The sequence below is a fragment of the Solea senegalensis genome, linkage group LG15, assembly GCF_019176455.1.
Source record: "Solea senegalensis isolate Sse05_10M linkage group LG15, IFAPA_SoseM_1, whole genome shotgun sequence".
In the NCBI taxonomy this organism is placed as follows: Eukaryota; Metazoa; Chordata; class Actinopteri; order Pleuronectiformes; family Soleidae; genus Solea; species Solea senegalensis.
The window spans coordinates 4,493,464-4,513,296 of record NC_058035.1 but is presented as its reverse complement, the minus strand read 5'-3'; the positions used below and the strand labels follow the sequence as shown (position 1 = coordinate 4,513,296).

The 19,833-nt window shown below is 41.8% G+C and overlaps 2 protein-coding genes across 30 annotated transcripts; one reads left to right on the top strand and one right to left on the bottom strand.

Annotated features, from left to right (window-relative positions):
• Positions 1-84: 84 nt before the first annotated feature.
• On the bottom strand, positions 85-17,609 carry agt (angiotensinogen). Of its 4 annotated transcripts, none has more exons than XM_044045475.1 (10): positions 17,264-17,609; positions 16,797-16,951; positions 4,339-4,564; positions 3,456-4,158; positions 2,912-3,364; positions 2,229-2,595; positions 2,005-2,126; positions 1,380-1,528; positions 726-882; positions 85-631 (listed from the first exon to the last, which is right to left on the bottom strand). In XM_044045475.1, the coding sequence occupies exons 4-10, from the start codon at positions 3,585-3,587 to the stop codon at positions 455-457; spliced, it is 1,557 nt and encodes a 518-aa protein (XP_043901410.1). In that variant the 5' UTR covers positions 3,588-4,158; positions 4,339-4,564; positions 16,797-16,951; positions 17,264-17,609; the 3' UTR covers positions 85-454. The 4 variants fall into 4 exon arrangements, with proteins under 4 accessions (XP_043901410.1, XP_043901413.1, XP_043901411.1 ...); XM_044045478.1 differs by having other exon boundaries at positions 4,047-4,158; XM_044045476.1 differs by lacking the exon at positions 3,456-4,158.
• cuzd1.2 (CUB and zona pellucida-like domains 1, tandem duplicate 2) lies at positions 7,388-19,511 on the top strand. Of its 26 annotated transcripts, XM_044045446.1 has the most exons (40): positions 7,388-7,448; positions 7,647-7,727; positions 7,892-7,918; positions 8,082-8,108; positions 8,273-8,299; positions 8,553-8,651; positions 8,766-8,804; positions 8,969-8,995; positions 9,160-9,186; positions 9,351-9,377; positions 9,636-9,734; positions 9,869-9,910; positions 10,065-10,109; positions 10,368-10,466; positions 10,601-10,642; positions 10,794-10,838; positions 11,097-11,195; positions 11,330-11,371; positions 11,526-11,570; positions 11,829-11,927; positions 12,064-12,132; positions 12,330-12,428; positions 12,543-12,581; positions 12,779-12,877; positions 12,992-13,027; positions 13,225-13,323; positions 13,438-13,476; positions 13,674-13,772; positions 14,002-14,052; positions 14,661-14,759; positions 14,929-14,958; positions 15,108-15,206; positions 15,412-15,441; positions 15,528-15,672; positions 15,750-15,955; positions 17,520-17,695; positions 17,780-18,013; positions 18,098-18,258; positions 19,017-19,267; positions 19,391-19,511. In XM_044045446.1, the coding sequence occupies exons 1-40, from the start codon at positions 7,397-7,399 to the stop codon at positions 19,429-19,431; spliced, it is 3,192 nt and encodes a 1,063-aa protein (XP_043901381.1). In that variant the 5' UTR covers positions 7,388-7,396; the 3' UTR covers positions 19,432-19,511. The 26 variants fall into 26 exon arrangements, with proteins under 26 accessions (XP_043901381.1, XP_043901383.1, XP_043901384.1 ...); XM_044045448.1 differs by lacking the exon at positions 8,082-8,108; XM_044045449.1 differs by lacking the exon at positions 8,969-8,995.
• Positions 19,512-19,833: the final 322 nt, after the last annotated feature.

Below are 19,833 nucleotides of genomic sequence, written 5' to 3'. Positions count from 1 at the left end.
TCTCCCTGCAGCCCAGTGTCGTGACGGACATTGACACACGACTCATTTGACGCACTGGAAAATATCTGATTGAAAACAACGACATGTTGGGAAACAGATGTTTTATTCAAAGCAATCACAGATCGTAGTGAAACAAAAAATAAACTCTTAGTTACGCAATGTGGCTCTATACAGACGTTGGCTATTATTATAAATTAGAAGAACAATTGGGGTCATAATAGGCAGCTTGAAAACGACTTAGGGGCTTTAAAGTAACAGGTTTTCATAAATACTGAGACATCACGCTCCACTGGAGAGGAAAGGGTGGGAAATAACACTGGAAAAATGTAGCTAGATTTGTCATGAACACTTAAAAACCCCTGCAGACGTTTACACCGTGTGCAGGACATGGGTCTGATACTGTGGTCATTTTTTTACGTCCGAGGTGTTTGTTGGTTTTTGACACCGTGTGAGTTTAAGCTGTGGGGTTTGTGATCTTGCCCAGCATGAGGATGGCATTAGAATCTCCTTCTATGACAGAAAAGAAGAAAGGCCGGTTGATGGACAGCTTCAGAGGGACGCCCGCTTCCTGTGTCTTGTCCTGAGGTTCTGCTCCTTCCTCTGACATCTCAAACAGCACAGTATTGACCGCCTGAGAGGAGACACGAAGATCTTGTTAAGGACGTGCACATAATATTATATAGATATTATATATATATATTATGATGATGATAATCCTTATTCACCTTATCTACAGTGAAGGGTTGGGCGTTGCTGAGTTGACTGAACTCAGCCTGAGAGCCCAACAGTTTGGCTTCGATGTCCCGATTCATGTTGGTCAGCAGCTCGTGAAGATCGGTCACGGACAATATGGAGCACTTTGGCAGAGACAGCTCCAACAGACTATGTAAGAGATGTTTTGAAATTTAATTCAAAGCAAACGGGGATTGTACCAGATCTTTCTCTCCAAAAAGAAAGTCCCCATTCGCAAGTGTTATCAACGTAATACAATAATTTAATTATAAACGATGTATGAAGCCTTTATGAGGCTAAATCTTGTTGGACATGAGTAACACTTTTGGGTGCTCCTGTACCGTCACAGGTTCTCCGGGTTCTCCGGTCTCCTCCCACGGTCCAAAAACATGCAGATTTGGAGATTAGACAAATTGGACACTCTAACTTGACCGTGAGTGTGAGAGCGGATGTTTTTTTTGTCTCTATATGTGGCCCTGTGACAGACTGGCGTCCAGTCCTGTCCAGGGTGCACCCCGCCAAGTAAATGTGACACAACAAGCCTGCTTGAAATGTCCTTTTCCATCAGTTAACGAGGACAGACAAGCATCAGAAGTGACGCCAGGTGTAGATGTAGTGCCGTTTCATTTCCTGAAAGCAAAACTCACCCCTCCTGGAGACTCGGGTGCCAGTTAGACATGGTGTCCATGCTCAGGCTGGACTCAATGTCCTGGAGTTTGGTTCCCTCGTGAGGCAGGACCAGCAACATGTACGAGCGTTTGCTCAGGGGCAACTTCACAACGGTGCAGCGCAGCACCTTCATGACCAAACCAGAAATATTGAAAATGAGACAAGTAGGTAAGATTCAAGCTCGTGTCACACACGGCAAGCTGTTTTCTCCAAGGAACTAAGTGTTTACTTTGTCCCCCCCCTGGATTCTTGTACTTGGTTGAGGCCTCTATCCCCCTTCTCATCATAGCCAATACAGAAAAATCTAGTCTAAGAACTTGACCTAATTATGCCATTTTGAAAAACATCAACATGAACTACAACACTTTTATTATATTATATTATACAACTGCAGAACACCATTTTGTAACATTTAAATTGTGCGTAAAACCAAACACTTCAGCTTTCCCTTAACCTCATCATTGCTGACGCTCATATTTTATTTCGCCGGCTCCTCACGGGGCGCAAGAATCGAGTGTTTTGCCCCCGTGAGGAGCCGGCCCTGGGTTCATGTTCAACAGCGGCTGACACTGTATGTGACACAAATATAATACTACATTTTACCTTATCATTCAGGTAGTGGTACCGACCCGTGTGGGTCATCAGTGGAGCCAACACTGTTGTTGCTTCGTCCACATGAAACTGCAACGTGCTATTCTCTAGCTGGAAGGCGGTTTTCCAGCTGCCTGTTAAACAAACGACACGTGCACAGAAGTCAACACCTAAGTCTGTTTGTCTCCTACTTTTGTTTTTACTCTGTGATTTAAATCACAGCATGATTGGCCAACCTTGGAAGTTGAAGGAAGTAGCAAACAGAAGGTCACTGCTGGAGTTCACGTCTTTGAAGACGCCCTTCAACTTCCCGTCTGACGTCTTCTCCACAAAGTCGTTCACCAGACCCTCGGCCTCCTGAGGTTTGGAGAAGTCCACGCTGCGGGTGAACGACGTGTCCGAGAAGTCCTGCGTGCCTTGGATGAAGTCCTGGGAAAGCTGGACGTCCTGGCGCGTGAAGGCCCACACCTGGGTGGTGATTTTGTCTTTGGGTCCGACGTCCACCAGAGAGTTGATGCTCTGCAGGGTCTTGAGGACCTTGTGTCCGTCCACCAAGGACACACAGTCCTCTCGGTCGGTGCCGCTGCTCAGGCCCAGTAAATTCTGCAAGGTTCAAAGAGGAGGTTTTTCAGTCAAGTACGGATCAATCTTAGAGCTGGGTGTTAAATTACGTTACGTTAGTCTAATGTTGACATAGAAGAGGCTCCGAAAATATGACGTGGTTTCATTGTTAGCTTTGAGTTTGGAACCATCGGGAAATTTGTTTTGGTTTTGTATTTGAAAAATGAACAGCTGAAGAAAATGAGTAAATGACCCTGCATTTAGCAATTATCACTTCCTTTAAAAACTGAAAAAGACTCTGCAGGTGTCTGATTGCCTGAAACCCCACCCCCTATTTAGACACATTCCACAATCAGACCTGGAACGAGCTCGCCGTCTTCTTGGAGGCCCCCACGAGGAAAGTGACGAGGGATCCGTAGGTGTTGACTGGAGACATGAGGGTGTTGGTGCTGGGCTGCTTTTCGCTGAGAGCGTGGTACATCCTCAGACCCAGAAAGTTCAACTGCTGTGCCAGAACCGCCGTCCCCTCTGTGATGTTCTGCCTCTGTGCATCCCCTTTGGACTGGTCCCTGCTGTCCGGTGTCAGGACTTCAATATCGAGAGGGGTCACGGGAAGTGTCTCCAGGTGCTTGGAAGACTGGGTCTGCAGCGTTTCACAGCTCACATTCTCGGCGGCAAACAGGTTGAAGGGGTGAATGTAGACGCGGTTGGCCTGACATGCCGACAGGCAGCAGCCGAGGACGAGGACGACTAGAAGAGACAATCTCTGCATTTCCGCTTTCTCTTTGTCGTTGCTTGATAACAATTTGTTCTGTGGGGGGGGCAACAGAAAACAAGAGTTGTGTGAGAATGCCTCGTGACTATTATGACGTCAGAAATCCGGCTGGAAGTGGTTTTTCCACCTCAGCATTGGGCACAGAGAGGCATGTCAGGGACTGATGGATGGCTCTTTGTGTGTCCTCTCTCCTGCTGGTCAGTGAATGAGAGCAGACGTTAACCTCTGCAACAGAGGTCGCATAGATAATGAGACCCATCTATGTGTGCGCACACAGGTTTCTATGTCATTACTGAGTAGAAAAAGAAAGATATTTCATTCGCCCCCGAGATAAGAGACACAAGTGTTCACATTATATGGTTGCATTTACATTGTTACTGCTACATATAAACACATGCCGGATTAAAAGATGCATGAACAAACTTCTCTGGTCCTGTTCTCAGCTGAACAGTGTGATGGTGTTTCTATAACTCGCCATGAATGCAAAGTAAACACCATCTTGTATTTCTCTTCGTTTAAAACACGTTAAAACAGAACTCTGACAAGTGCTCTTATGCAAAAAATAGGACTTTATCCCTCGAGCAAAGATGTGGACTGATGGACTCTCGGAGGAGGTGAGCAAACAGTATGTTTCCCCTCTGTTTGGACACGTACCACAGGACCTGGCCTTGGTTTCTGATCAATAAAACGAGTGAGCTCACGCACAAAATCAACTCACCTGTGTCCCCACTGATGACAGAGGTCAAAGTAACTGATTCACGTTTCGTCAAGCTCCAGAATGCCTCCAAATGTACAGAAATATCTTGTAACGCAGTGACGTGAATTACTTTCTGAATTAAATATCAAGTTAAAGAGTTAAAGAGGCAGAAGTTAGGCATTTAGAATTGTGTCAGCAGTTTTTTGAATAGCTACAACTGAATACCCAGTACGCCTGAAACATTGCTCTGTCAATTTTACTTACAGCACAATCAAAAGGCACTTAGTGAGCTTAAGTCAAAACTTGCTCTTACCATGTGTGTCTTCTGCAGCTGATTGAAGTCCTGGCTCCTCTGCTCTCTTACTTAAACCCAGCAGCCACTCTCGCTGCTCCCACTCTGGTTACTGATTAACCAAAGCAGCATTGAGTCAGGGGCTCTGCTGCCATGACTCATAGCCCGCTTTGTACTGACGAGAGAAGAAAAAGACCACCCAACGTCCCTCTACATGTTGACTTAAGGGGGATGATGCAAGCTCATCCTGGAGAGAGGAGGGGGGGAAGAGGAGCTCAGTGTTCCACAAAGGAGAAGGAACAGTGGGGGGAAACAGGAACAGCCTTCTTTATTTGTGTTTGTGAGCGTTCAGTGACTCACTGAAATGTCACCATGTTGAGGGAATGGTGGTCTTCATTGCCCAAGCATTTGCTGGACAGGGTCAAAACAACTTTTGCCACTTCCTCCCCATTTTGTACACACACACGCACAAATCCCGTGCATCAAGCTGCTCACCCCACACACACACATTTCCGGACAAAAATTTCATCATTTAGCAGAGTCGATGAGGTCACAACGAGAGATTTCTTCAAGGTCACTAAAGTATGGAATGACAGACGCATAAAAAGAAGCTGTGATTCATTTATCAAACATGGAAACGACTGGTTTACCAATTTGAAATAATACAAAAACAACAAATGGACATTTAAAGGTAGGTTCAAAGATAAAACGCTTGGGGAAACACACATGCAGGAACACTGAACTTCTCACTGCAACACACTGATTACTAGAAGAAAGTCATGTTACACCTGTGTGTTAAACCCTTCAACCATGCGTCAAAGTGACGAGAACAAGTCAATATTGTTTTGTTTGTTGCAGTCGACAATGTTGGTTTACTCGTACAGTATTATCCATGTCTCCATCTCTACTCTAACTTTCTCTTGAGTTTCACTCTCTGATATAATCCATAAGAACCGTACACACACATAGATTAGATTATAGAATGTGGACATCGGTTAAAATGAATGACTTCAGTGGACAACCCACTGACTGAAAAATGGGAAACAATAAAATATCAGAGAAATACACAAGTATAAAATGTCTTATCTTGGATACATCTCCCTTTCACGTCATCAAACTGTGGAAATTACATTAGAGGTGCATTCAGAGGAATGATAAGCCACCATGTCCTGGGAAAAGTGCCAACAAGCCGCATGTGTTATTAATGACCAGGCAAACTGCTTTATTAAACAATATACGTTTGTATTTGCTCATAAAAGGTGACATCCATAAATATATGGAGGAATGTCCTCAACTTGCACCTGAGTAAACAGGGCAGGGTACACCAGGTTTTCTCATCAAACAGAGAACTGCATCATGTTAAGTGCTGTAGAGCTGTGACTTTATATTATTTTAAGTGTAATAATAACTAGGGAAGGTACAGTGGCTAGCACTGATGCCTCACAGCAAGGTCCTGGTTCGCGACCTTATCCGACTGAGGGCCTTTCTGTGTGTGTGTGTGTGTGTGTGCGTGCATGTGTGCGTGGGTTTTCTCTGGCTTCAAATGACTACAAAACAACATATTTTTTATTAAATGTTTTGGGTTATGGAACAAGGAAACTTTTCTTTTTGTATCCTGGTGATCAGGATATGAACATTTTCACAAATCAAACAACACTTTTTAAGAAGCAAATAAATATTGATTTAGTCATAAATATCAATATGTCATCAAAACTATTGTATTGTATTGTTTGAAAATACACTTTCGCTCCCTCACTTGTTCTTTGCACTCCCTCACTTGTTCTTTGCGCTCCCTCATTTGTTCTTTGCACTCCCTCACTTGTTCTTTGCCCCTGATTTGTTCTTTGCACTCCTCACTTGTTCTCCCTGATTTGTTCTTTGCACTCCCTCACTTGTTCTTTAAGATTTGTTCTTTGCACTCCCTCACTTATTCTTTGTGCTCCTTTTGTTCTTTGCACTCCTCACTTGTTCTTTGCTCCCTGATTTGTTCTTTTGCACTCCTCTCACTTTTCTTTGCACTCCCTCATTTGTTCTTTGCACTCCCTCACTTATTCTTTGTTTGTTCTTTGCACTCCCTCACTGGTTCTTTGCACTCCTGATTTGTTCTTGCACTCATTTGCATTCTTTTTCTTTCTCCCTCACTTATTCTTTGGCTGATTGATTGGTTCTTTGCACTCCCTCACTTATTCTTTGCGCTCCCTCACTTGTTCTTTGCGCTCTCTGATTTTGTTCTTTAATAATTGTAAGTATCTAACGTTTAAAATCTGACAAACGTTGGATATTTGGATGTCGACGGGGAAAACTTGGGGAATGAGTTCCAGACGGACAGCGACTCCAAACCCAGGTGTTTTTACTGGCATGTCCACTCCACTGGTGATTGATTTATTTTTATTTCTATGACAATGAATTCCTTTATTGGTTACAATTGGGTTGAGAAGAGGATTTTAAGCAAAACGGTCAAAAAAAATTTATTAATCGATTACTAAAGTAATTGTCAACCTTTCTGATAATCGATTAATCAATTAACCCTAAAGAAATCATTAAAAGTAAATCGTTTTGGTTCATGGACAAAACAAGACATTCGAAAACATCATAATTTCCAGGTTTGACAAACACTGATTAATATTTTTCTTAAAATTTTCTTAATCGATTATGAAAACAATCGTTAGTTGCAGCTCTACCAGATAATAATCTCCCACCCTACCTTTAAGGAGTGCTTTCTCTTGCATTATTCATCAAAAATATAATGCATGTTTAAAGTAAATTTACTGTATTTTATCTAATGGGACGCAAATGATCAAACTGGAATCATACTAACAATAGTCATACTCATGAAGTTCCGGCGTGTATCCTGAGCAAATATTTTAAAACACACATCCTGAAGCCTGAGGTGAAGAATCTTTATGATAGTAAACCAGCTGTGTTTTTTCTCATCCACATTTACTGAGTGATTTATCAATTTCATTTAGTGACATCAGACACTTTATTGGTGCTGCACCCAAGTTTCAGTGAGGGCTGCTGGGTATTTAAGCTGTCATGTTCAGCATCTGGGACAGGTTGAACAGCAAATCCATTCACCATGTGGAGTCTGTTGGTTCTTTGCAGTGTGCTCGCCACGCATAGAGTGCAAGGTATTGTGCGACAGTTTCTCTACGAAATTAGATTTTCTATTTTTATTCACATGTGCATTCTCAGTTGGACAGATCCGGGTTCTACAGTCTCACTCCAAACCTTTGTGATAGGATATGTGGCTGTTGTCATGTAGCTGTGCTGTTACTGGACTGGAAGTGGCTCATGTATTTTGTTATTTTCTCTTGTACCACCTCCAGAAACGACTGCGTGGACAACACCTCCAGAAACGACTGCGTGGACAGCACCTCCAGAAACAACTCCAGAACCAGAATACACAGGTAAGATGCTCAGTTTTTCAAAAATGAACCTGCTCTCAATAGACAAACAAAAATTAACATCAGGCTGTTGTCTTAACATCTGTCAAATAAATCATTGGACAAGTTAAAAATTGCACATGATTGATGTTTTATCCACTGCCCTCCAATGACCGCACCACCTCCAGCAACGACTGCACCACCAGAAACAACAGGTAAGATGCTCAGTTTTGCAAAATGAACATGCTCTTAATAGACAAACAAAAATTAACATCTGGCTGTTGTCTTAACATCTGTCAAATAAATCATTGGACAAGTTAAAAATTGCACATGATTGATGTTTTATCCACTGCCCTCCAATGACCGCACCACCTCCAGCAACGACTGCACCACCAGAAACAACAGGTAAGATCCTCAGTTTTGCAAAATGAACATGCTCTTAATAGACGAAGCAAAAATTAACATCTGGCTGTTGTCTTAACATCTGTCAAATAAATCATTGGACAAGTTAAAAATTGCACATGATTGATGTTTTATCCACTGCCCTCCAATGACCGCACCACCTCCAGCAACGACTGCACCACCAGAAACAACAGGTAAGATGCTCAGTTTTTCAAAATGAACCTGCTCTAAATAGACAAACAAAAATTGACAGCTGGCTATTGTCTTAACATCCATCCGTGAAACAAAATAGTGGGCAAATCAAAAAATTGGAGTAACTGAGAATCATTCTGATGAGGACATGTATGTTGACAGGTGTAGATATTACCAACTACTAAGAACTTTCACCTACTGCTAACTGATAGCATGGCTAAAATGATTAATGTCCTGTCCTCTTACGTCCCCCAGGACACAGGTCCTGTCGTTACAACTGTGGTTATGACCTGGGAGTCTGCTCCTGCCGCAGCTCATGTAACTACTATGGTACCTGTTGCTATGACTACAACAGTAAGTGCCAAGTATAACAAAGCTTGTATATCTTCAATTCTTGTATATAATTCTTTTTTGTTCTGAGTGTTAAATCTCCGAACAGTTTGATCACAAAACTTTTCACCCAAACAGACTACTGCCTTGGAACGACAGCACCTCCAGAAACCACAGGTAGGATCCTCAGTTTTGCAAAATGAACATGCTCTTAATAGACGAAGCAAAAATTAACATCTGGCTGTTGTCTTAACATCTGTCAAATAAATCATTGGACAAGTTAAAAATTGCACATGATTGATGTTTTATCCACTGCCCTCCAATGACTGCACCACCTCCAGCAACGACTGCACCACCAGAAACAACAGGTAAGATCCTCAGTTTTGCAAAATGAACATGCTCTTAATAGACGAAGCAAAAATTAACATCTGGCTGTTGTCTTAACATCTGTCAAATAAATCATTGGACAAGTTAAAAATTGCACATGATTGATGTTTTATCCACTGCCCTCCAATGACCGCACCACCTCCAGCAACGACTGCACCACCAGAAACAACAGGTAAGATGCTCAGTTTTTCAAAAATGAACCTGCTCTCAATAGACAAACAAAAATTAACATCTGGCTGTTGTCTTAACATCTGTCAAATAAATCATTGGACAAGTTAAAAATTGCACATGATTGATGTTTTATCCACTGCCCTCCAATGACCGCACCACCTCCAGCAACGACTGCACCACCAGATACAACAGGTAAGATGCTCAGTTTTTCAAAATGAACCTGCTCTAAAGAGACAAACAAAAATTGACAGCTGGCTATTGTCTTAACATCCATCCGTGAAACAAAATAGTGGGCAAATCAAAAAATTGGAGTAACTGAGAATCATTCTGATGAGGACATGTATGTTTACAGGTGTAGATATTTCTCTACCAACTACTAAGAACTTTCACTTACTGCTAACTGATAGCATGGCTAAAATGATTAATGTCCTGTCCTCTTACGTCTCCCAGGACACAGGTCCTGTCGTTACAACTGTGGTTATGACCTGGGAGTCTGCTCCTGCCGCAGCTCATGTAACTACTATGGTACCTGTTGCTATGACTACAACAGTAAGTGCCAAGTCCATCAAAGCTTCTATATCTTGAATTCTTGTATAATTCCGCAAAAGCCATGGTAGTTTCTGTTTTTGTTCTGAGTGTTAAATCTCCGAACAGTTTGATCACAAAACTTTTCACCCAAACAGACTACTGCCTTGGAACAACAACAGCACCAACAGATACAACAAGTAGGATCCTCAGTTTTGCAAAATGAAAATGCTCTTAATAGACAAACAAAAAATAACAGCTGGCTGTTGTCTTAATATCTGTCAAACAAATCATTGGACAAGTTAAAAATTGCACATGATTGACGTTTTATCCACTGCCCTCCAATGACTGCAGCAGCTCCAGAAACGACTATGGCGACTGCACCACCAGATACAACAGGTAAGATGCTCAGTTTTTCAAAATGAACCTGCTCTAAATAGACAAACAAAAATTGACAGCTGGTTATTGTCTTAACATCCATCCGTGAAACAAAATAGTGGGCAAATCAAAAAATTGGAGTAACTGAGAATCATTCTGATGAGGACATGTATGTTTACAGGTGTAGATATTTCTCTACCAACTACTAAGAACTTTCACCTACTGCTAACTGATAGCATGGCTAAAATGATTAATGTCCTGTCCTCTTACGTCTCCCAGGACACAGGTCCTGTCGTTACAACTGTGGTTATGACCTGGGAGTCTGCTCCTGCCGCAGCTCATGTAACTACTATGGTACCTGTTGCTATGACTACAACAGTAAGTGTCAAGTATAACAAAGCTTGTATATCTTCAATTCTTGTATAATTCCGCAAAAGCCATGGTAGTTTCTGTTTTTGTTCTGAGTGTTAAATCTCCGAACAGTTTGATCACAAAACTTTTCACCCAAACAGACTACTGCCCTGGAACAACAACAGCACCACCATATACAACAGGTAAGATGCTCAGTTTTGCAAAATGAACCTGCTCTAAATAGACAAACAAAAATTGACAGCTGGCTGTTGTCTTAACATCTGTCAAATAAATCATTGGACAAGTTAAAAATTGCACATGATTGACGTTTTATCCACTGCCCTCCATTGACAGCACCTCCAGAAACAACTCAGACGACTGAACCACCAGAAACAACAGGTAAGATGCTCAGTTTTTCAAAATAAACCTGCTCTTAATAGAGAAACAAAAATTAACAGCTGGCTGTTGTTGTGACGTGAATCCGTGAAACAAAATAGTGGGCAAATCAAAAAACTGAAGTAACTGAGAATCATTCTGATGAGGACATGTATGTTTACAGGTGTAGATATTTCTCTACCAACTACTAAGAACTTTCACTTACTGCTAACTGATAGCATGGCTAAAATGATTAATGTCCTGTCCTCTTACGTCTCCCAGGACACAGGTCCTGTCGTTACAACTGTGGTTATGACCTGGGAGTCTGCTCCTGCCGCAGCTCATGTAACTACTATGGTACCTGTTGCTATGACTACAACAGTAAGTGCCAAGTCCATCAAAGCTTCTATATCTTGAATTCTTGTATAATTCCGCAAAAGCCATGGTAGTTTCTGTTTTTGTTCTGAGTGTTAAATCTCCGAACAGTTTGATCACAAAACTTTTCACCCAAACAGACTACTGCCTTGGAACAACAACAGCACCAACAGATACAACAAGTAGGATCCTCAGTTTTGCAAAATGAAAATGCTCTTAATAGACAAACAAAAAATAACAGCTGGCTGTTGTCTTAATATCTGTCAAACAAATCATTGGACAAGTTAAAAATTGCACATGATTGACGTTTTATCCACTGCCCTCCAATGACTGCAGCAGCTCCAGAAACGACTATGGCGACTGCACCACCAGATACAACAGGTAAGATGCTCAGTTTTTCAAAATGAACCTGCTCTAAATAGACAAACAAAAATTGACAGCTGGCTATTGTCTTAACATCCATCCGTGAAACAAAATAGTGGGCAAATCAAAAAATTGGAGTAACTGAGAATCATTCTGATGAGGACATGTATGTTGACAGGTGTAGATATTTCTCTACCAACTACTAAGAACTTTCACCTACTGCTAACTGATAGCATGGCTAAAATGATTAATGTCCTGTCCTCTTACGTCTCCCAGGACACAGGTCCTGTCGTTACAACTGTGGTTATGACCTGGGAGTCTGCTCCTGCCGCAGCTCGTGTAACTACTATGGTACCTGTTGCTATGACTACAACAGTAAGTGCCAAGTCTAACAAAGCTTGTATATCTTCAATTCTTGTATATAATTCTGCAAAAGCCATGGTAGTTTCTGTTTTTGTTCTGAGTGTTAAATCTCCGAACAGTTTGATCACAAAACTTTTCACCCAAACAGACTACTGCCCTGGAACAACAACAGCACCAGCAGAAACGACTACGGCAACTGCACCACCAACAACCACAGGTAGGATCCCCAGTTTTGCAAAAATGAATATACTCTAAAGGGAATTGGTTGCAACAAAAATTGACCGCTGGGTTGGAGGGCTGACATGATGCCAACAAGCGAACCCTGAAAATCTACCAAATACTAACAACTTTCACCTACTGCTAACTGATAGCATGGCTAAAATGATTAATGTCCTGTCCTCTTACTTCTCCCAGGACACAGGTCCTGTCGTTACAACTGTGGTTATGACCTGGGAGTCTGCTCCTGCCGCAGCTCGTGTAGATACAATGGCAACTGTTGCAATGACTACAACTGTAAGTGCCAAGTGTAACAAAGCTTGTATATCTTGAATTCTTGTATATAATTCTTTTTTATTCTGAGTGTTAAATCTCCGAACAGTTTGATCACAAAACTTTTCACCCTAACAGATTACTGCCCTGCAACGACTGCACCACCAACAACCACAGGTAGGATCCCCAGTTTTGCAAAAATGAACATGCTCTAAAAAGAATTGGTTCCAACAAAAATTGACAGCTGGGTTGGAGGGTTGACATGATGCCAACAACCAAACCCCAAAAAACTACCAAATACTAACAACTTTCACCTACTGCTAACTGATAGCATGGCTAAAATGATTAATGTCCTGTCCTCTTACTTCTCCCAGGACACAGGTCCTGTCGTTACAACTGTGGTTATGACCTGGGAGTCTGCTCCTGCCGCAGCTCGTGTAGATACAATGGCAACTGTTGCAATGACTACAACTGTAAGTGCCAAGTGTAACAAAGCTTGTATATCTTGAATTCTTGTATATAATTCCTTTTTATTCTGAGGGTTAAATCTCCGAACAGTTTGATCACAAAACGTTTCACCCTAACAGATTACTGCCCTGCAACGACTGCACCAACAACCACAGGTAGGATCCCCAGTTTTGCAAAAATGAACATGCTCTAAAAAGAATTGGTTCCAACAAAAATTGACAGCTGGGTTGGAGGGTTGACATGATGCCAACAACCAAACCCCAAAAAACTACCAAATACTAACAACTTTCACCTACTGCTAACTGATAGCATGGCTAAAATGATTAATGTCCTGTCCTCTTACTTCTCCCAGGACACAGGTCCTGTCGTTACAACTGTGGTTATGACCTGGGAGTCTGCTCCTGCCGCAGCTCGTGTAGATACAATGGCAACTGTTGCAATGACTACAACTGTAAGTGCCATGTGTAACAAAGCTTGTATATCTTCAATTCTTGTATATAATTCTTTTTTATTCTGAGTGTTAAATCTCCGAACAGTTTGATCACAATACTTTTCACCCTAACAGATTACTGCCCTGCAACGACTGCACCACCAACAACCACAGGTAGGATCCCCAGTTTTGCAAAAATGTACATGCTCTAAAAAGAATTGGTTCCAACAAAAATTGACAGCTGGGTTGGAGGGTTGACATGATGCCAACAACCAAACCCCAAAAAACAACCAAATACTAACAACTTTCACCTACTGCTAACTGATAGCATGGCTAAAATGATTAATGTCCTGTCCTCTTACTTCTCCCAGGACACAGGTCCTGTCGTTACAACTGTGGTTATGACCTGGGAGTCTGCTCCTGCCGCAGCTCGTGTAGATACAATGGCAACTGTTGCTATGACTACAACTGTAAGTACCAAGTCTAACAAGCTCTCTCTCAGAGACAGAAATCAAAATCTTGTATATAATTCTGTCAACGCCATCATAGTTTCTTCTTTTTTGTTGCGAGTGTAAAACAATCAGCAGATGCATTAAACACTATAATGTAGCATGATAAAAAAAATATGGCTGTTCATCTTCTGTATCAGGGTGTTCAAAGCTCGGCACAGTTTGACCACAATGTCTTATCCCCAAACAGACTACTGCCCCGTAACGGAAACAACAACGAGACCCACAACGCAAACCTCAGGTAGGATCCTCGGTTTTGCAAAAGGAGTTCACCAGTTTCCTCCCACAGTCCAACAAAATGTAATATGGGAGATGAGATAAAATTGGACACACTAACATTGAGTGTTAGGTGTGGAAATTAGAGTAGATGGTTGTTTGTCTCCATACTGTATGTGCCCCTGTGATGGACTGGTGAACTGTCCGGGGTGTATTACCCTATGTCAGCTGAGAATGTTGCCAGCCACCCGCGACCCTCCTGAGTATAAAGCGGTAGAAAATGAATGGATAGGCCTGCCTGCACATATACTTACCTGACAGGCACCTCTAAATAGCCATCAATTAAACAAAGCAATGGAAAAATTAAAATTTGGACATGACTGGCTTTCCTTAAAAGCAACTGAAAATCATCCAGATGATGTCATGAAAGTTGATAGCTATCCATTCAGAGTGAATTTCCCATCCCACAAAACACTGCTGACTGATACATGTATTTATTCACATCGACCTGTGGGGAACATTTGGCACCTGGTCGCACAAGTTGAGTGTGGAAGTCAACAATGTCAGCCTGTCAAACTACTTATAGAAACAACTTGATAGCATGGTTGAAATGATCCATGTCCTGTCCTCTAGAATATGTCACCTGTCGTAACAACTGTGGCAGAGAGTGGGCAGTCTGTTCCTGCGCAAGCTCCTGTGAACGCTACGGCAACTGTTGCTATGACTATCACTGTAAGTGCCACATCTAACAATCCCTCGCCCAAGGGCTTTGTGTTCTTGTTTAAAAGTTCAAAACAACCAGTTTATTCTAACGTTTTTTTTTTCTTCTTCTTCTGTGAGTATCATGGCTTTCAAAGTTCAGTACAGTTTGATCACAGTTTTTCTCTCTCCCCCAAAACAGCCCACTGCTCAATCTCAACCACAACCCCAGGTAGGATCCTCACTTTTGCAAAATGAATTAAATGAGCCTGCTTCACTTATACAACAGTCTTCTGCAAGAAAAATTTTTAAAAAAATTAAAAATTAAAAAAGTGTCCTGGAGTGGCGTTCTCAAAAGTAACTGAAAAATATACGTCTCAGTTAACATGTCCTGTCGTTACAACTGTGGTTGGAACATGGGAGTCTGCTCATGCGCCAACTCTTGTGTACAACATGGCACCTGTTGCCCAGACTACTACCGTAAGTACCAAGTCTAACAAACCCTCTCTCACTGCAGCAATCAAAATCTTGTGTATAATTATTTTTGTTTAAATGAGAAAATGCATTATTCATTATTAGGTAGTAGCATTATATCATTGTAGTTCTTCTATAAGGAACAGACGGAATTTCCCCATTGTGGGACTAGTAAAAAATTAATTTATCTTTTCTTTTTCATCCCAAACAGCCGTCTGCGCAACACCATCCACAACACCAGGTAGGATCCTCATTTTTGCAAAATGAAATAAACGCTTAAAATGTTCTTCACTGCAACAACACGTGCATTATCTTATCCACCTGTAGCACCGGCCTGTGGAGGTTCCCAGTACAGTTCTGGATACTTCACCAGCCCAAACCATCCCCACTACTACCAGGATGGCGCCAACTGCGTCTGGTACCTCAAAACTTCACATGACCAAAGAATCTTCCTGTCATTCTTATTCCTGGAGTGAGTGGATTACATCCAGGTCTAGATCCAGGCTTTGAATACTGTGGCAAATCAATAATCATACTTGAATTTTGCAGATTGGAGAACTGCTGCTCCTGTGACTACATTAACATCTACGATGGGCCGTCTCTTAATTCACGATACTTGGGCAAAGTGTGCGAGGGCAGCACAAGCTCCTTCTCCTCCAGCTCCAACACCATGACGGTACATTTCAGGAGCGATCAGTCGGTGGTTGGCCGTGGATTCAAAGCTGAGTTCAAGAGTATTCTGCCACCACACTCAGGTAACATGGCAGTACATTTAGGTGTGGATATTAGATCACAGATTATTTTCTATTTTGACTCTGGTGGATTGACATGTCCAGCTGTGGCTTGTCTTTTTATAAATATAAATGAACAGTGTTTTTCTTTCCTCGTCTGTGGAGACACAGAGTGATGCAAGACGAGAGCGAGACGGCAGCGAACTTTCTCTATTTAATAATTCTCCAGTTCTCTAAAACATGAGTGAGGTGAAATGGATGTTGAAAGAGAATGGTTGGAAATTACACTAGTGGTCAGTATGTTGGAGATTTAACACCTAAAGACTGCGCTGCACATGGGGGGTTGGCTACTATAGGTTGTAGCGAGGTGACTGAAAATCAGGATATTTCGGCTTCTGCTTCTTCAATTCTAATCATTGCAAAACAGTCTCTGTCGATAAACACACGAAAAATGTTGCAAATTGTCATGTCAGTGTTTTTGCAAGGTGATCGACTGATGCACACGACTAAGCATCGTCAGTCACTCCAATGTCTCGCAAAGCGTTGAAAACACTGCAGGAGCCAGAATGCCAGAACACAGAAATACCTGTAGTTACACTTTGTTTCTGCACACACACACACACACACACATAACTGTGCCATCATCCATTTTATGTTTCACAAACATTAATTCTAGCACGTCAGCAGCAGCAGGCAGAGATTGAACGTGAAAGTGTGCAGCAGCGGATGCAGTCACAGCAGAAAAGCAACATTGAGGTGACAATCATGTCGCGTAAAAAACCCAAAACATTATATACCTTAAATCTCCACCAACAAAGTGAAAGAGACAGGGAGAGTGTGTGTGTGTGTGTGTGTGTTTGCTAACCTTGGCTTTTCCAACTCTTCACTTTCTGCAGTCTCTACTTTAACTCATTCACTCCACTGCTGAATCCTAGTTTTGCTTCTCCTCTGGCTGAGACGATTTTGAGAGAGGTAATGAGGCTTTTTCCAACACACCGCCAACATTACTGTGTTTGTGGCCTACAAAGGAAATGTTAAATTGTTATATACAGTATACTGGCTGCATATATATCATATATGCACCATTGTTGTCAGTGAAGCCAGTATTTCACTTTGACATGATACCCTTAGTCTCTGACAATACATTTCAGGCATTAAAGGTTAACACTTTGAGGATATGAAAAGAATGGTCTCATTATCGGCTAATATTACTGTCAAGACAGGTTCAACAAAGCCACAAATGTTTTAGCCTGATTTGTACTCCTTCAAACAAAGAGACAGAAATAGACAGACATAAAAACACTGCTATTTGACACTTTCTCTAGTCGTTACCTTCTCCGTGTTGACGATTCATCTTCAGTTGCTGGACCCAGAATGTATTCTCCCTGTTGCTCTTCTTGTTGGTTCAGTGCCACACTGCATCAGAACTCAGTCGAGTTTCTCCTCAATTAATCGAACAGCAGGTTTTCAAAATGAAGAAAAAAGTACGACGGATAAGGACACAAATAAACAAGGGCACACAAGTACAAGTCAGGCTTTACACCTTCAAGTAAGTCAGGCTATATTTCTTGCACTTGTTGTCTGTAAGGTCGAGTTCACTGTTCCTCATATGACATGGAAATTGTGATTGAGAGAAGCTACCTGAGCTCTGTCGGCTATGATGGCAAAACTCTGTACCTGGACGACCCACAATGCAAACCCACGGTTACCTGGAGCCAGGTGGTCTTCAGATACCCTCTCGAATCTTGTGGCAACGTTCGAAAGGTAGATAATTTATCTCCTCGTAGCAAACATTCACAGCACAGTACACACATGTGATTAATCAGCAATACCTTCTTCCGTTAACAGTTTCAGAATGGCAGCGCTATCTACACCAACGCTGTCCGTGCCTACAACAGCATACCCACCGGAGAGATCACGCGCCTGTCTCACTTTAAGCTGATTGTGGACTGTCGGATGGCGAAGGACTCAGTGTCCCATAATATGTACCTTGCACACAGTATAAATGACAGCACCATTATCGGATCAGGCAGATTCAACTCCACCATGCATTTCTACACTAGTGATGGCTTCCACACCATTGTGAGTGTGGGGGGAGGTACGGGGGGGTGTAAATTTGAGTCATATTGCAAATGCAGCACTAACACTTTGTTTTTGTTTTGCCAGGTCACCGAATCTCCGCATCAAGTGTCGCTTAACCAGTACCTGTTTATCGAAGTCCGACTGGATCGCTTTGACAGTGCGCTGATTCTCGCCTTTGACAGCTGTGTGGCCTCGCCAAATAAAGACGACTTCCACACCAGACCTTACTACCTGATCCGCAACGGGTACGATAAATGTTTGCACTTTAATTTGATAAGATTAGAGAAAACACACAGCACAAACAAGTCCACAAAATCATAACATGACAACAACATGTATTAGGAGCTCATAAATGAGGAGCAATGTCTCCTTAGGACCAGGAACAAATGCTGATCATGTCAGGACCAGTAGTCCTCATGGAGACCAAAAAGTGGTCCTAAATTCTGAGTAACTTTTGAGGTTTAGGGGATACATTTTGAATAGTAGCTCAGGTTAAGATTAGGATAAGGCATTAACTGGTTATGGTTAAGGATAACACTTTGTTTGAGTCAGGGGTGTCAAACTCAAATGACCATGGGGCCACTGAGCATGGTCAGTCTGGTCAGTAGGGGGCCAGTCAAATTTAAAGAAAAGGTGTTTGGGAAAAAAGCAATGATTCGGTAGAAGTGGGCAATATGACCTTAAAATTATAACAGTGATAGATATTTGAAAATAAAAGTGTTTGTGTTGATATGAAACAATATATAAGTTCACATTAACAATACATTTATGAGGCAAAATGAATCTATTATGAAAAAAACATAGTTATAACTTGATATTAAGTGGCAGGCCACTATGTGTGTGTATGTTTGTAGTGTCTTTGTGAGGACATTTTGAATGGTCCTCACAATTCTAAAGGGTTAAGACTTGATATCAGGGTTGGGGTTAGGTTCATGTTAAGGTGAGGGTTAAGGGTTAAGTTAGGCATTAACAATTAACAACCTATCAATCTGTTTTATTTCAGATGTGAAGCGGACAGCACTGTCTACATTCACTACAAACACAATCCTCAACACTACGCACGTTTCCGAGTCAAGGCCTTCCAGTTCCTTCGAGCCTCAGATCGCGTGTATCTCCAGTGCAAGGTCCTGATATGCGATAGAAGTGATCAGAATTCACGCTGCCGCCATATGTGCATGAAGCGTAGGACCAGGAGACATCTTGGGTCAGAACAGGCCAGCCAAACTCTGATCTTGGGTCCTATTCAACTCAAAGGTCTGTAGGCATTTGTAGTTGCCTTTGACATAATCACAAAGTTTGTAAAGGTTATGAGAAAGAAAAGTCAGGATCTCAAAACATAAGGAATTAAGTTAATTCACTACTTCTCTCTTTTCCCAGAACCTGAGAAGATTGAAGATCCTGTGCAGATCAAGGTTTAACTTGTTCTTTCGACTCTTCATACTAACCTTACTAATCACAATACTTGATTAACCTGATTAAAAGCATCATCAAAAGGCAATCTGTGTTTGTGTGTTTCATGCCATGCGTTGACACTGACATTAAAGTGGTGGCTCAAGTTTTGTGAAGAATACCTGAATGAAGTCCTGGCTGGTATTAACGCCCGTCCTGAGTCACCTGATCACATGCAGACGGTTTGAACACAGGTCTGAACACAAATCCAAATCCGTCCTGAAAGCATCCTCAGATATACAATACAAAAAAAACACATTTAAAGGTGGTTTTGGTGTATTAAGTAAGACGTCATTGCTTGCATGATATGTAGCACAAACACATATAAATCTGAACTAACAGTTTGGGAAATTTGGGGACCCAAAACTAAC

What these genes read in the sequence shown, in the direction of transcription:
- agt (XM_044045475.1), bottom strand. Translation starts at nt 3,587, where the DNA reads ATGGGTCTCATTATCTATGCGACCTCTGTTGCAGAGGTTAACGTCTGC. An exon ending in TCTCTGTGCCCAATGCTGAG is followed by an intron (nt 3,365 to 3,455) that starts GTGGAAAAACCA and finishes CCCCCCCCACAG; the next exon opens with AACAAATTGTTATCAAGCAA. An exon ending in ACCACTACCTGAATGATAAG is followed by an intron (nt 1,529 to 2,004) that starts GTAAAATGTAGT and finishes TTGGTCATGAAG; the next exon opens with GTGCTGCGCTGCACCGTTGT.
- cuzd1.2 (XM_044045446.1), top strand. Translation starts at nt 7,397, where the DNA reads ATGTGGAGTCTGTTGGTTCTTTGCAGTGTGCTCGCCACGCATAGAGTG. An exon ending in CTGTTGCTATGACTACAACA is followed by an intron (nt 8,652 to 8,765) that starts GTAAGTGCCAAG and finishes TCACCCAAACAG; the next exon opens with ACTACTGCCTTGGAACGACA. An exon ending in GGGTCCTATTCAACTCAAAG is followed by an intron (nt 19,268 to 19,390) that starts GTCTGTAGGCAT and finishes CTCTTTTCCCAG; the next exon opens with AACCTGAGAAGATTGAAGAT.